At 40.8% G+C, this 16,840-nt stretch overlaps 1 protein-coding gene across 20 annotated transcripts in view; it reads left to right on the top strand.

The window, feature by feature from the left end:
- BBX (BBX high mobility group box domain containing) overlaps positions 1-16,840 on the top strand; it is a 148,201-nt gene that overhangs the window by 79,456 nt on the left and 51,905 nt on the right. For all 20 annotated transcript variants that reach the window (XM_069785567.1, XM_069785564.1, XM_069785573.1 and 17 more), the window contains 3 exons: positions 4,380-4,550; positions 6,124-6,366; positions 12,565-12,763. In XM_069785567.1, coding sequence (XP_069641668.1) covers positions 4,389-4,550; positions 6,124-6,366; positions 12,565-12,763 — 604 coding nt within the window. In that variant the 5' untranslated portion in view covers positions 4,380-4,388. The remainder of the gene's footprint in view (positions 1-4,379; positions 4,551-6,123; positions 6,367-12,564; positions 12,764-16,840) is intronic.

Genomic DNA, 16,840 nt, shown 5'->3' with positions numbered 1-16,840 from the left:
AGTTCAGACATTCTTCCACAGAGAACTTTCCAACAGGGACTACACCGTAGTCACAATTCACATCTCTGGGGTTCTGCTTTTACAGGTCTTGTACTATAGACTAGAAAGAAATCCATGTGCCTTACAGCGCTTGGTTACTTTTAAAAACCTTTATAAGGATTTTGGTTTTTGTGGATGTAGTTTGGGGAATGCCTGGTGAGTGCAGCTTGTTCAGCACAAGCACTAGCATCATTCTTGGTGACAGATCAACTGTGGGGTGAGATAGTCCCAAAATAGAACTGCAGAAGTTGGTCACCTGCCTATATCAGGTTTTGTAAATAACAGAGGAACATAGGAGGAAAACAAAGCTTTGTGAAAGGAATCAAATGCTTGTTGTTAATGAACACTTAAAAAAGGTAGACTTGCATACAGTTGTGTAATTGAAATAGAAGTGTATGCTGTAAAAAGCTAAACAATTATTCTTATTCTCCCCTGCTTCCCCCCACCATCCAACTCTTTTCTTAAGGAATTTTTTTTTTTTTTTTTTTCCTCTGAAGCCCTATTAGGTATATGTATTTGTAAGACATCCAAGAAAACTGTGATTCTTTGATTAATGTTTCTAGGACCAGAAAGGAAATAATACAACCAGCATGCCAAAAAAGAAAAAAAAAAAGTTAATTTTTTTTACTGGTATAGTATCTCTGCAACATTTGATCTGTATGTGCGCTAAAACGTAGGTGTAGAACATCACCCTGAAGGTATCTCTTCTGTCAGTGGATCATGAATTTCAGCCTTGACAGGTATCCTCTGGTGATGTTATAAAGCATATGTGGCTTATTTTAAGCAAAGCTGTCCATACTTTTGTCTTGTCGGAATATTCCTACTTTGTCCCTAGTGTCTGTCAATTTTTGTCATCCTTAAGCTGTGAAATATCTTGTAAAATCTTGTTAGCTGCTTTTAATTGTTTTTCCTCTTGCTAACTTCTAAAAGCCTTTACATCTGCCTTAAAAGATACACGATATTTTTACTGATACTGTAGAAGAAATTACATTTTTTGTGATATGGTTCGTAAATTCCAGTTATTGCAAACATTGCACTTTGGGTGCTGTGTATCTTGGGTGCTGTGTGTCTCCTATATTTTTAAGTGCCAAATCCTGCAAAGACTGCCCATGACTTGTTCTGTGACTTACTATGGAACTATTTAATTGCCAAACTTAAATGCATGCTTCAGTTCTTGTAGGGTCCAAGTCCAGCTCTCTTTTCAAAAGCTTGCTGGTAGGGGTGCTTGCCAGCACTCAGGGATCCCTGAGAGGGAGAGAAGAAGCTGGTATTTTTGCTTGCTACTGTCTACCAGCTTCCCGTCTCCCATACGAAAAGAGCAACTAACATGCTATTGATGATGTGTCGAGGGGAAAAGAATCAGATAAATAAATATAATCTGAACAGTCCACTAAGTGGATTCTATTGATGTTTTGCCATTCAACAAGTAAATAATGCCAGTAAAACTTGTGCTGTCATTTAATCATACGTGCATTCATTTGACCGTGGAGCGTCTTGTCTAAGTAGTTACACTATGTCTTGCCAAAATCTTCCATACAAAAAAAGAATGAAAGTGTCCATGTTAGCTGTGTTTTGCATTTGACTGGATTTTTTTTTTATGGGCCAGCTTCTTTCATAATTATGTAATTGTATGTGAATATATCAACAGTTATGTCAGAAATGTCCATGAAGTGTGGGGGTAGTAATATGGAAGATGAAGCAATCCAAAGGAAAACAAATTCATCACACTATGTCAGCATCCATTTTTAAGAGGAAAAGTCCCATGCAATGTGATAGAGAATTAGAACATTTTTCATTATGCCAATCCTACATTTGACTGAGAGGCATCAGCAAAAAGTAAACACCAAGAAAGTCTCTGAAATGTAGGTCAAAGCTTGTGAGAACTTGGATAAGCAAAAATGGGAAAAAAGATTTGGAAACACAGAAGTATTAAAAAATAGGGGCTGAAATAGTTTGTTCACGTTATGAATGACACCCTGTTTTACAGGAAAGGAGAGAGGGCGTAGAGGATAGAGTATATATCTTGACATACTTAAGGGGCGGGGGGCTTCCAGGCCGTGCTGTAAAAGTAAAGTTTGAAGTCAGTCTGTGGCCTCAGTCATTCCATCAGTGGCGTTAAATCAGGAGAATTTTTGTTGTTGACAGTTGCAGAGATTTACTCCAAAGTGCAAGCAAAGAGCGACGGTGTGTCTTTCTGTAATAAATGGTGCCTGTATAACAGCCAGATCTGACTTACTCTGTGTGGAGGATCTCCTAAATGCTTGTTCAGCTGATAGGATGATGACCCATCTTGTTAAAAAGCCTCTTTATAGTAGAACTGCTGGTTCAGGGTGACGAGTAGGGTAGAATGGTTAACAATTTAAGAAGACAACCTAATGAACATCACTTGAATTCTTGGAGCTGAGCATACGTTTCTATTTCAGCACTAATGTGCAGTGAGTTTCGGTTAATTTACTTTGGGCATAACTGGGTGTTCAATACCTAGCCTTCATGCATGGAAAACAAAAATTATTCGTGAGCTGGGCGGTAGTAAAGAGATGTAACGTACTGCGAGCCCCTTAGGAGTTCACAAGGTGACCGATGCCTAGGGTCTGTGCTGCCTTGCTGAGCTCAGCGTGGAGCATAGGCAGGGCCTCCGGGGTGATGGAGAACATGTGTAAAATACACTGTGGGATCACTTAAGTCCTGTGAAGTTTTCTCTTGCTCATCTTTCAAAGGGCAGGAGGCAGAGAGGGGCCAGCTAAAGGCAATGCTGCTGTTCAAACAGCACTGAGACGTCAGCTGAGCTTTGTGAAGGAGGATCGTGGAGCACTCTTCAAACGTTAATTTAGTTTCACACTAATGAGGTAGAAGGCTACCAGTAATACTTGTCCTACTTAGGACTGACTGTAGGCAGAAACCATACAATAAGCGTGCCTAGATAAGTCAGTGGTAAGGGCTGGAGTAGCTGACTCCCCATTGTACTTGTAGTACATTTATCCTGCTCAGAAATAGGCTGCGTACTTTATTTACTACAGTAATAGGCAGATCTCTATCACATAACAAACTCTGAGACTTAACAAATCTGTGCTACTCACAGGAGCTGAAGTCACTGCTCAAACAGTAACTCAGCTACTTTGTCGATTTGTGTCCGAAAATAGCCCAAACAGAAGCAAATGGTGGTTCAGCACTTTAGGAAGAGAGACAGATGGGGAGCATGGTGCAGTGTGGTACATGGCGAAGGTCACAGCGGGATAGAAACAATTTCAGACTTGCATTTCGTGATACTGGATTGCAGCTTGATTTTCCACACTTTAATGTTCTTTAAAAGCCAAAGTTGGTTGTTTCTGTGTATTTGGATCTGCTTTGCAAGTTACGGACAAAGATTTAGGTGAAATGGTGTGTGATTATGTGCCATATAACACTCGCTGAAAAGACAGGAGTTGGTTACAGAACATGATCAGAGGAGTGGGTGCCTTGAAATCAAAGTTTAAATGTGCTCCAGATAGAAGTGGCATGATGGGGACTGCAAAGTGTGGAGCTTAATGGCAAGCTACTACAAAGTTACCAGGCGTCCTTATCTGGTGGGGACCAGGTACTGCTGATGAGTGGGGAGGAACTAAAAAACTCTAATACGCATCCAGGAAAATGCCATTTTTAATTTTTCTGCATGCACTTGGTTCAGCAGATGGTTTGTTTCGTTTGCTGTGTGGGGGCTCTTGTTGATGAGTACTTTGGAAGCATCAGGGTAACTACTTCTGTTTGTTTGCTTGAAATTCGTGTATTAAAATTCACTTCTCTTAGGCAGGGAGTCAGATTTCTCTATTGCGCCTTTTAACGGCACTTGGGAAATCGTAGCTCATAGTGTCATGGGCTTCTGCATCAACATTGCTATACGTAAGTGCATCATTAACAGATGAGTGGCTGGCAATATGTTCCACTGCTAAAAAGAGGGATATTCTGACATTTGCAGTGGCAAAATATGAAAAACTACAGTGGACACAGGTGTGCGAGAGCTGTGGTCTCTCACTCACTTGACTAGTGAAGTGTGAGGGCTTCTCTGCTATCCTTCAGACATGAGCACATTTGAGAGCTGGACTGGCTAGTGTCCTTGCTTCATGCTCTTAAATTTTATGTTGCTAGTTAATCTGGGCATTAGGTGGAAATGTTAAGATTGGAAAAGATACATCCATGCTGTTGTTGATAATTGGAATAAATTCTCTATCTAGTATCTTGCCAAAACTTCTGAGAGTCTTGCATTAAAGCCCCATATATTTGTCACTGGTTTGTTTAATTATCTATATGATGGTCATTTATGCCTAAGGGTTTGTTGTGAACTTCTGACTATTTTTGCATGACAGGTCACAGTAATGAAAGGCAGTAGTAGGAATAAGGATCATTCGACAGAAGGAGAAGGAACTGGGAAGCGACCAAAACGAAAGTGTCTTCAGTGGCATCCCCTGCTTGCCAAGAAACTCCTTGACTTCTCTGAAGAGGAGGAAGAGGAGGAAGACGACGAAGATATTGATAAGGTAGACTTCATTGGATTCTTTGACTGTAGAATGTTAATCGTGGGTCAGATTCTCCCTAGCTGTGTTTTTATTTTGTTTGCTTCTTGCTGTTCTGTTTTGTGAACGAACACAGCCAATGAAAAGAATGATGCTCTGCCCATAAGGCTATAAAGGCAAGTAGCAAATAACACAAAAAAGTGAATTGTCAATCATGCTTTTAAAATCTTGGACAAAACTCTTTTTTAGAATTAGACTGTAAGGGTTTTAACTGGGTTGTTTAATAATGTGTTGCACATCTCAATTGCTCAAGGTGGGGTTTTGACATGGGTTTTTTAATTGTTTATTTTAGACATGAAGTTAGCCTGTGCTTGTTACCTGCTTCTAGTGGCTCTGAGGACATAGGAAGCTAATAGTTTTCTTTCTTTTTTTAAAGATTAAAAAAATAGAAATCTTTTTAAAGATTAAAAAAATAGAAAGATTAAAAGGGAAAAAGAAGGAAAAAGCTGTGAATTATTTTTACTGTCTTTGCATGTGAAATTCAACTTATCTTCCAGAATATTCAGAGCACAGGTGGAATAATCTGTCTCGCTTGGTATTTTGGTATTGTTCAGTGATGCTGGCCTTGCCCTTTTTCTGTAAGGACCCTACAATGTGGCACCTAACGAATGTACAGTTAAACTCATCCTCTGTAACAGGAAGTGGGATGGGTTATGGGAATGTGATGTTTCCATCATGTGGATAACGTTCATCTCTGCATTTCCTTGATGCCTTCCTGAGGCAGGAAGGGAGAGGTCAGTGCTGAGGAGACCTGCCTTGAGCCACGTACCTGATAGGGAAGGATGACCTTGACAAGGATAAGGAGCAGCAAGGAACAGCCTGACACTCTGGCAGCGCTTTCTGTTGACCTTACAGGTCACTTTCACAACGTGATATAAAATAGCAGTGTTGCAGTTAGGTAGGAGGTGGTTTTCTGTCCCAGACAGTAATTCATTTCATTCAGTCAGAGCTAGTCTTCTGTGGTGCGTCCCTTGTAGGAACGATGCACTGGGCTGTAAATGGAAAGAGCGTATTTTGGCAGTGTTGAGATTTGCCCTCTGTCTCCGACTGGGCAGCTGTGCAGTGGCTGCGCTGCAGCACAGCTCGGAGGCTGAGTAATGAACGGCAGGAGATGGGGAAACAACGGGTACCTACGTGCTTTCCTTCCTGTGCACTCTGTAGTTGCAAACACGTGTGATTGAGATCCAAGGTAGCTCTGCTCACCTCATCCCACTGCGATGATTTCTAGGTTGTAGGAATGGGGTAGGAAGGATCTCTTCCCTCCAACCCGTTAGGACTGTTACTAGAGAATGGTCCTCAGCTTACAAATCTGCTCCACGTGCAAGTCGGAGTTTAAGTCTTGCAGAGAGCATGAATGAACCTTGGACCATCAGGTGAGGAGGTTTGATGTAGAACCCCAGGTCTTCTGGATGGAACAGACGGCCTTTGGAGACAGCTGTGTGTATCCACGTGCATCTCCCTCGTTCATACACAGACTCTAAGTCTCCATGAGAAGCGTGGATAACTGAGTTTACACCTTCCCTTTTGGTTCTGGTAGGTGCCACTCCTTGGCGCTGATGGTTTAGAGCAGGATGCTGATGAAACCGAAGATGACGAGTCCTCAGAACAACGAGCTCGCCGACCAATGAATGCATTTCTCTTGTTCTGCAAACGCCATCGCTCTCTCGTGCGAAAAGAACACCCTCGCCTCGATAATCGTGGCGCGACCAAGATCTTGGCGGATTGGTGGGCTGTTCTAGATCCAAAAGAAAAGCAGAAATACACTGACATGGCCAAGGAGGTATGTTCTGTCTGAATGGTGGATGTAAAGGGAGTTCACTACCTATTTGTCTTGTTTCTGTGTATTAAATGTTTTCTGTGGGGTCTTTCTCTTCCATGAGTTCCTTAGCTTCCCCAGTGGGATTATAGTGGCCAGAGCAGCTACTGTTCTTGCTTTGATTCGCTTGGTCCTTTGGACCAGAGTGAAAAGAAATTGATCTGTGTACATGGACTAACCTGGCTGTAGTAGTCACTGGTACAAATGTATGCACTTTGTGATAGATATCACCTGATAATTCCTGCAGTACAAGCATTAACACATGGATAGCTTGTGGATAGTGGCCATTGAAAGCAATAACATGCAGTTCAGTGTCAGATGACTTGTGATATTTAGCTCAAGCTGTGCATTTGCTATCAATAATACAGGTTGCTACTATAATACAGGTGGACCAAACAAAAAGCATAGTCAACAAATGTAGTCCTTTTTTACCTGTGATGCTAAAGAATTTAAAAATTATTAGTGTTTAATTAAGTACTCTCCCTATGTATTGTTAACCAGTTTCTGATAGAGCAACCTTCAGTGAGGCAGAGTCCAATACCCAAATCAGAGAGCAGTACATAGTCAGAGTCCTTTAACTGGGAGCATGGAAAAGAGATTTATCCCCATATTTCACAAAGTATCTTGATGTCAACTTAAAATTTAAATGAGGCTTTTAAAGAAGTAGCTTGCTTGGTAAGCTGGCCCCAAGAAGGCTGTGGATATTGATAGCAGAGTGAGACACACACAGACAGTTACTTAGGCTGATACCATCACCCCAAAACAGATCCCTGTAATTACCTGTGTGATGTAGATTGCAGGCAACCATTGAATTCAATCTTAGAAAAAATAATGGAGGGCCAGTGAGAAGGAAGAACATCTCTCTCATTTGTTGAGTAATGCTAGCACGCTACAGGATGGCTGTGAAACGATTGGGGGAACTATTATCTGTACCTGCCCTGTCACCTGAAGTTGTCTACTACTTTTAACACATGTATATAAGGTCTGTTCAGTAGTTTGTGTGAGCGTGGAAAGGTCCACAGGAAAAACAAAGTGTTCTGCATGGCAGGTCCTTTTTGAAGCAGGGTCTGTAGTACCTCTGTAGTTCCCTGTCTGTGACACAGCATTGAAATACTCGAGTCTCAGCTTTGTCTAACCATTCCTGACTTGTTCTGCATTCCCACTTACAAATTAGCAATGCTTCTTGCAATGTGTGGGAAAAGGGCAATTAGGAGATCCAGTACAGATACAGAGGAAGGAAAGATGAAAATGAAGAAATAATTTTTGGAAGAAACAAACCTGATATGGCTGGGTTTTGTAGCCTTTTGTCTTGCTGAAGGGAAGCTCATTCATTAAGAAGGAAAATAATTGCAGAACTTCTATATGAAGTGACAGATCTGAAACTATTAATCATATTGTTGGAGAAATCATTGTTCCTGTAGTGATTTATTTATTTTTATTGGCATGAAGAACAAATTGCATATTCAACGTCAAAGCAAAACAAGAAATCTAAGTAGTTTACATCATTACAACTAGTTCCAAGAATGTGTAGAAGAGAGATAGCGTATAATTTTTATTCTTTAAACAGTTGTATGTTAAACAATAATTAGCAGCTATAATGTGCTATTGAATGTATTTGGGCCTTCTTCACCAACAGGCCTATTCTCTGCGTGTGCATCGGTTGTTTTGTTTTAACACTCATTTTTGTAGTTAGGCTTACTGCTGAGACTGTCAGAAAGATGTTAATGTCAACTCTAGTGCGAACCATTTATTGGTATTTTTCTATGGTCAGCTCATTTAAAAGTCAAGAAGGTGAATGCCTTTGGAAGGACATAAAATTACCATTGTACCAGTAATCTTCTGTTTGAGTACCTGTATGTATAAGCTCATGGAGGTTTAAAATACAGTGGATGAGCTTCTGTTACTTAAATGTAGCCTTTCAGTGCCCTTTGACTTCCCAGTTTTCACCTCACAGCCTCTAGCCACTGCCCTGGCAGGGCACACATCTCCCAGAGGAGATCCCTGTGTCATACCCGCTACCCCTGCAACATGTCTCGTGTACCTTGAGCATCTGAATTGCTCTTCCAGAGATACGAATGGACCTGACAGAAGTGGTCCCTGCTTCAGTGGCTACAACCCCTGTTGTTTTATAGTCTCGAGAATGTTTTTACTACTTGAAGCCATAGTTTAGAGAGCCATTTAGCCTAGATCAATCATCAAGCAAGAAGCTTTCAGTTTCTTACCTGCTTAGTACCAGCCATGATACTATCTCAGCAGTGCAAAAATCAATGCATTTGTATATTTACTTACATATGTCTAGCTATGTGCAAGATCTAGGATTTTGGAAGATCCAGGCACCCAAACATTTTGCCAAGTGGAGTTATGGGACATTTCCTGGTGAGTTAGACAGCTATCCCTGATTCCCACTGAGAGGATAATCAGGTCTATAGTTAATTTAGGCACTTCTGGGAAATCCCCTTATGTACCTGTCTGCCCCATGCTCCCTCTATTTTCAGTCTTGTGGTTCATGGTCTCTTGTAGCAATACCTTCTCTGGAGACCTCATGCTGTGCCTGCAGAGCTCCGTGTCAGCTTCTGCTGGTGTTGTCTTTAGAAGTAGGCTTTCTGTTTGTATCCTGCAGACTTCCTAGATCAACTTAACTTTGAAAGTTTCATTATCTAGGATATAAGCCCAGTAGCTGATAAATACTCCTACTGGAACCATGAGTGTTCATGCTGTTCATTAGCATTTCCCTTCACTGAGGGGAAAATGAATTCTGGCCACTCATAAATATGCTCCAGCATTTTTTTGTTACTACAGTAATAGGGGTAGCGTTCTTCTCTTGACTCTTACAGGGCTTACTGGGAATATTCAGCTGCCTTGGAAAATATCCAGTGAGATTATTATTGTTCAAGCCCTGTTTCCCTTGCTAGAAAACACTTCATTTTTAAATACATCTTTGCATCGGTAGGACCCAAGCAGTTGGGATTGTTTCCTGTAGGGAGCAGCCTGATAAATTCAGTGGCAGAGCTGGACATTTCTCCTCACGAGCTCTCGGCCAGTGGTTTCACAGGTACAGTCAGCCCAACTGGGAGCTTGCTATCCTTGCAATGTCGCTGCTTTGGCAGTTGTGTCAGGGTAGGAAGCGACAAATGTTGTGGCATGCTGGCTGGAGTCTGGCAAGTTCAGTGGGTGACGTATGGACTGTAACGTGTAATGTGAACCCTGTGTCCTTCAGGAGTGAAAAACGGAGTGTAGTATTTTCTGGGGATTTTTTTTTATTATTATTTATTTAATTTTTTTTTTGGTTAGATCTCTGGGATTCATGTGACATTTAATAGCCAGTTGGTGGGATTTAAGCATACATTTAAAGTTAAGCACGTGCTAACTGCTACCCTGAGGTGTAGCTGGAATCCACTTGTGAGCTCCTGTTCCCACCACACTGGAGAAAGCAAATCTTTTTTTATTTGGTGATGAAAGCAACTCAAGGAGTTGCACTAAAGCACAGTGCCTTTTTTAACCTCAGCTCTAAAATGGCACCGGTCCCACTGCATAGCACATTGTTCCTCAAGCTTTCACAAAACAGAAATGATACATCAGACTGATTCCACAAACATATCCTGTGCTTTTTTTTATCTTACCTGGAACTTTGGGACAGGACCCTGCAGGGCTGTCCCTGCAACTTGCGCAGGAGCCAAGGTGGTGTCTTTGCATTCCAGGTTAAGGATTTACTTTTTTTTTTTTTTTTTTTTAAAGCGACTGTAGAGAGGTCCTTAGGCTGGCTGTGTTAAGTTGGTTTACTGCACAGTTGGTCAAATGGAGGAAAACAGTAAGCTCTACTAATGCTTTTGGCATTTTCTCATGACTCTCTAGCTCATTCCAGTTGTCTTCTCATGACCTGGCAAGCAGAATCTATCACTTCATTTTAGGCCTTGGTCTAATAGTCACAAAAATCAATACTGAAAGTCTTTCTGAGATTTGGATCAGGCCCCTGTATGTATTTTATAAAACTACTTCTTGGCCATTGTTTAACTTTCTACATTTTCATTTATCTTGAGTGTTGAAACTGTGAAAGGGGCTGATGAGTTGTCCTCCCTCAGTTTGCTTCCTCTCCTTCAGAGAGTGCAGTTAATGTTCACTTCTTGGCTTTGCAGAGGAAAAAATCCATTAATACACCAGCTCACTTGAATTGCTCTTGTTGGAAACTGATTAAAAGCTTATTGCTGCCTCGTCTCACAAATGGCATGCATTCTGGTTCTCATTTGATGGGCAGCCTGTCAGCTTGTCAAATTACTCCACAGAATAATTCAGTTGCTTTACTCGAAGCAGCAATGCTGATAGGAAGAGCTTATGTACCTCATTGCTAGCGGTTCTGTGCTTTGCACTCTGCAGGCTGGAAACATGATTTGTGACTGGGCTGTGGCTTTAACAATGGAAGGCAAAGCTGCTTCGCTGTGTATTTCCCTTCCGCCTCTTCCTTCACCCCCTCCCCTTCCCTTCCCTCCACCAGGCTATTTTTGTGATGTACTGAGCTCCCAAACCAAACTGAGGGAAAGGGAAAAGGGGTGAGGTGAGAGGTGTCGCAGTCCTTAGTTTGCAGATTTGATACATACACCCTGTTCAGAAGATACAGCGTGTATGTGGGTCAGCAGTCCCTGCAGATTTTTATTATTTATAGCCATTTCTATAAATACAGGACTTCACACAGCGGGTTCACACGGTGCTGTGCTTCTTGTAAACTGAAACGTTTTATGCTTGCTACAGTCTGAAGGTAGCAAGTACCAGCTAATAGGTTAAGATGGAAATGAAAGTAAGTGATACACATGCAATGGTGAGCCTGCCACAAGGCATGCCATTTACTGATCTGGGAAAACACTGCAGTGTCACAGGACAAGGTTTTCAGTGCTATTTCTTTATTTGATAGCCAAGGGATTTTTTTCCCCTCTGCTTGTGTTTCTGTGCAGGCTTGTGCATGAAACATAGGTGCTTCTCTGTGCCATAACTGGGACTGATGACAGCTGGGTGGGTGGGAACATGTGTAATCACAGAAGAAACTTCCTGCAGCTGCCCTGCCATGTACTTCAGGATAAAACCACTCTTTTGGTTGTTTGCCACCACTGAGAGCTAGTGCATGAAGAGGTATTGGGTTCCTTCTCCCTGCGGTGAGCACTGGTACTTACTGGGTAGGCTCCCACAGGAGCCAGCGCTGTACGACGCTATCAGTTGTTAGGCGAACATTTGCAGCTGGAATGTGTGGCGTATTGCTCTGATTCGCCCGTTCTCCCCCTTGCATAGCAACACATTTAAAATACTCTTTTGTGTGCTCTCTTTATTGCTGTCAGCATTCAAAAATCTTGTTTTGGTCTGGTCAGCAAGATACTTGGAAAACGTCACTGTTGCATTTTGTGAATAAAATAGGTCCCCATCCTTCCCCCCACCCCCAAACTGTGTAGGATCCAGACCTTTTCTCCCACCTCCTGTGTTTAGTCTGGCTTTGTTCGTTTTGCTGCCTCATACCAAGAATATAGCAAACAACTGAGATGTGTGCTGTGTGCTCAAGGCCAAAGAAAGTTTTAAATGGTCCCAGTTTATTTTATGCAGCCATGCAGCGTGGTACATTTTGGAAGGAACGCTGGGATGATGTATCAGAAGTTACTGAAAATGAGATGATACTGGTAGTGGTTTATTTTCGGTGCCTGGTTTGGGAAAGCATATACTCAAATATTCTAAAATATGGAACTACTAGAGAAAGATGAATGCAAGGTAGGGAGGATCATGCTGCATTTATTGCTAAATGTATGTTTTCATTTCATTGAAACTAGAAAGTAAACAAAGATTGTACCTGCAAAAGAATTCAAATAGCTGTGTTTGTTTCTTGAGAGAGTGAGCATACAAGCACTGGGGAGCAGTCTGCAGGATCAGAACTTCAGCCTACTCTGGGTGATAAACTCTTAGGAGAGGAAAGAGAAAACCCACTTTTTTACATACAGCTCTACTTAATATTTCTTATTATTAAATGGTGTTGGCGGTCAGACTCTAAGCATGTGATTAAACTATTAAAAATCAAGATATTTAAGGATTATTTACTGTATTAAATCCTCTTACACGCAGTGCAGTCTATTGCCCTGTGGATAGTGTAACGTCATGACTGGCATGACTGGTAATTTTCCTTTTCTTTTCTAGTACAAAGATGCATTTATGAAAGCAAATCCAGGCTACAAGTGGTGCCCTACAACAAACAAACCTGTAAAAACTCAGACATCTGCTGTAACAAACAGGAAAAAGTTATGGGCCTTTGCATCAGACGCCGCAAAAGACTTGCCAAGCCCAAGAAAAGCAACAAAAAGTGAAGAAATGCCACAGCTGAACTTTGGAATGGCAGGTGAGATTTCCATCCATGTTACTCAGACGTAGCATTGCCGTTTTGTTTGAGGATGCGGCATTGAAATTGAACTGCGATACCAGTTTTCTTTATTGCACATGGTACTGCAGTGCAAATACCTTTTATGTCCCAAATGAAGTTGCCAAGACTCTAGTTAGACCTTCGCATAACAACTTCCTAAAATTTTCCTTAGTGCATGATTGCTTTCGAGAGTCGAGTCCAGATACGTGACATCATAACCCATACCCCTTTTGGGGCCCAGATTTGATTGATTTTTAATTGTGGCTTATCTGCTGTTAGAGATTTCTTTTTCTGGTAAAAAAGGAAAAATGCTGATTGTGTGCATTCTTTTTCATAGAGCATTGTACTATGTTCAGTAATTTGCTGTTTACAAAAATACTTTATGGGTATCTATGAAGTTGGAGGTGTTAACATTCTTGTGGACGAATGCACTGGTGGAGCTAACTATTTGTAGTTAAATCAAGAAAAGCGTAATTTAATTTCACTTAAAATATGTTCTTTTACCCATTATACCTTGGAAGTGTGGATTCTAACCTTTTAAACATTTAAAAAAAAAAAGAAAAAACCAAATCCTTGAATAAGTGTACATGGAGTGCCTGAACCAGTGACACGCAGATAATCTCTCACTGATACCCACAAATAGCAGAACTGGTGCAATCATGACCTTGAAATACAGAGACATTAATGTTAAGTACTGGCGGCTTAAGAACCTAACAGTCAAAGTAGAAAATAATTTTTCCCCTACTATCCTTCCATCCTTTTTTCTTTTTTTTTTTTCTTTTTTTGCAGTTTAAAGTGTCTAATTTTATAAATACTGATGTATTTGAAACTTTGTCGTATCCTACCTAGTTTGACAAGTGTGTGGCAGATAGGACTTTTGTGCTTAGAGAGATCATGAGCTGGAAAGTGGAAAATGGTTTTATGGAACAAGTCTAAAAGGATAAAAAGGGATAAAAAAAGCATATATACCTTTTTGCTAGTATAGTGGTATGAAAATGCCGGTAATGAAATTCCTTCTGGCTATGAAGGAACTGTGAAATGTGATCAAAATAAGTTTTTCATGCTACGTAGTTATGATATATGGGACACCAGTTCTAAAAATCACAAGGCCCTTCATCCCATTCTGCTTTTGCTATCAGAGGAGTAACTTCTATGCTCCTTAAAGGTTTATTGATTTAATACTAAGAACAAGTAATAGGTCTTGGTCTACCTGTCTGCCATCTCCAATGCTGCTGCTGGGCTATCCAAATGTAGAATTTCCAAGTACAGAGAGATCTTGACTCAAGACCTGTCAGAGCGGAGGGCAGAGAACTTAAGAATTAATTAGAAACTAATCTAATCCGATCTATAGAGTCATTCATTTCTGAAGAAGGCCCTTCTATGCTACATGTGATTTAATTTTTTATTATTTATTTATTTATTTACTGCAGACTGAGTCAATGAGCATAGTAATCATCATAGGGGTCTGACTCCAGTCCTAGTGCCACTGAAGGCTGGCTATTTCTTCTAGTATAACAGTAGCTCATAAAATAACAACAGCTTCTGACAGAGATGTTAGCAGCATCCAAATCATGACAAGTCTGCCATGCCAAATGGATTACTGTTTTGTCAACTATATACCAGTTCATGCTAAACAAGTTTTGTTGTGTTCTTCTCTCCTTGACATCATGTGATAGTTCAATTCAACTCTGACTCTTCTATCCAGCACAACCTCTTTTAAAATCCAGGCTGTATAGTAGCTGATGAACTAAAATCTAGCTGAACCTCCTCAGAAACACCTTTGAAATGCCACTGACTGGCTTGCATCTTCAAGGCAGATAGCTTCCTTAGGACATGGATTATATGATTCCAGAATCATTTCACTTGTTGGTAGTTGTTAATCCTGTCTTGATTGCTTTTTACATATTATATTTCATTTTGGAGGATGTAGTATATAGAGTGTAAGCTATTCCTTTCTTATTTTGAGTCCCACACAGGATTTAATATCTCTCCTTTATTTTTGGCATTCCAACAATAACCACCCCACTTCTAAGTCTCCTGTGTTGACCTATCATTGGGTCAAGAACCTGAGGTGTGGCACCAGCATTGGGCTTCTGACCTGCAGACCCACTAGAGGTGTCCTTGCTCATCCAGCCTGGAAGTTGTAATTGAGCATGTTTTTCTCATAACGTGGCTTACCTGTGATCTGTTGTAGGGCATAAGGCAAAGACAGCTGCTGTTCACATGTGAACATGACCATTGCAGCATCTACCCTCCCAACTACAGAGCTAAGTGAGCAACAGCTTTGCTATACAAATGTGCAAGATTCCCAATACTTTCACATTTCTGCATCAGAAGAAAACCATCTGAGCCAAAAAGCTTTTTAGTGAAGCAAAGGGTGGAGAAAAGACACTTCTAGAGCAGGCAATATCCTGATAGAGATGCAATTTTTGGTTTTTAGAAAACAGCTTAATTCTGCACCCAGGTAAAAGTTGAAACTGGTACCTGCTGGCCTTCTTTCTGCTTAGTTCTTCTTCAGTTCTTTATTTCCTCTGACGGAAGAATTGCGGTGATGAACAAGCCAGCCTGCTGAGTATCTAACCAGACCAATACTAACAAAGTATGTCATTCCCAAATAGTGAGATGGTTGTAAGTTTCATCAATATTAAAAGCTGTTGAGAAAGTCACGAATTGCCTCCTATTCTGCAAGTCAAATGTGTGCTATTTTCTCACTACTGTTGATTTAACTGTAAATTGCTTTAAAATAGCACTTAAAATTCTTTATTCTTCATACCAGTAGTTCTTAGTGCCATAAGAGAAACATTATTATGCTGAGAAGGCACTGTAAACATATGGCAGTGTTTGCATACATACATTTTGTCTTCCCTTAGATTAAGTTATTTTGTAAGTTGAAACCTTAGTGAAAGGATTTTTGGTTTTATCATCATCAGACATCTAAGCACCAGCCCTCTGCTACAGCTGTAGCGTAAGTCTTCCAAGTTGTTTAAGCACCAAATTAAACTTTCACTTTCCAATTAGCTGTCATTTCTTTCCTTCCTCTTGATTTTTATATTTAAATAAACAGTTTAAGTATTTGCGTACTTGGGCAAAAAAACAGTCCTATCCTTGTCTGGTTATGGTAAGCTACGTATTTGAAGGGCAGAAAGCTAAGACCACCAAGAAGATACTTAGAAGAGAGGGAAGAATTTTAGAGCTATAAGCTGGGTGTTCTCCAGTTGGCCAAAACTGAGGAGTGGGAAGAAGACCCTCAGGTAACTAAAGTGAAGCACAAGAAAACAGCTGGGAGCCGTCAGTGTGATGTGGGCATCAGAAAGTGCTATATTGCAGCATGTCAGACAGAGTGTTTTCAGGAACTGTAGAGAAGAGTTAATGCCATTGAATAGAGCACAGCTCATCTGATGTGATTGCCCAGCTGGTCATTCACATACAAAAAGGATGAACTCCACCTGGAATAACAGGAGAGGAGAGCTACAGGCATCGCTGGGACTGTGAGAGGTGGACATGCTTGATGACATCAGGAGATCTTGATTTGCTTAGGCAAGGAAAGCAAGTGGAAGAAGAGTAGGATGACTCCTGTAAACACACAAGAGGGAAATACTATTTAGGGAGAACAGTTATTTAATCTTAAAAGATGCGAGCACCAGAAAAAACGTGTACCACCTGGGCCCTGGTGAAATTTAAGCTGAAAACTGGAAGCAAGCTCGTAATGTTTAGACAATTTGGGTTCTGCAACAGCCTTCCAATGAGAATAAGGAAGTAGAAAGCAACCAGCCAAGCCCTTACTGTTTAATATGGAGCTCAGTAACTTTATGATGGGCCTGGAGATCTCTTCCCATCTCTCCTTCCTCAAATTAACTGCTTGCTCAGGCTTTACCTTTCAAGAGACGTGTTCACTTATCACTTCTTAATTGCTCTGATGTCCTCTTGTTTGAAGGACTGAAGGGGTTCTGATCAAGTATTTTGATGGCAAAAAGTGCTGTGCTGACAGAATTGCTTCACTTATGGATTGTGCTTAGGTATACTTAACTGGCCCTTTCCATTTTCTGTCTCTATTTC

The sequence above is a fragment of the Haliaeetus albicilla genome, chromosome 6, assembly GCF_947461875.1.
Source record: "Haliaeetus albicilla chromosome 6, bHalAlb1.1, whole genome shotgun sequence".
NCBI lineage: Eukaryota > Metazoa > Chordata > Aves > Accipitriformes > Accipitridae > Haliaeetus > Haliaeetus albicilla.
The sequence above is the reverse complement of the archived record's forward strand: the minus strand, read 5'-3'. Positions and strand labels throughout refer to the sequence as shown.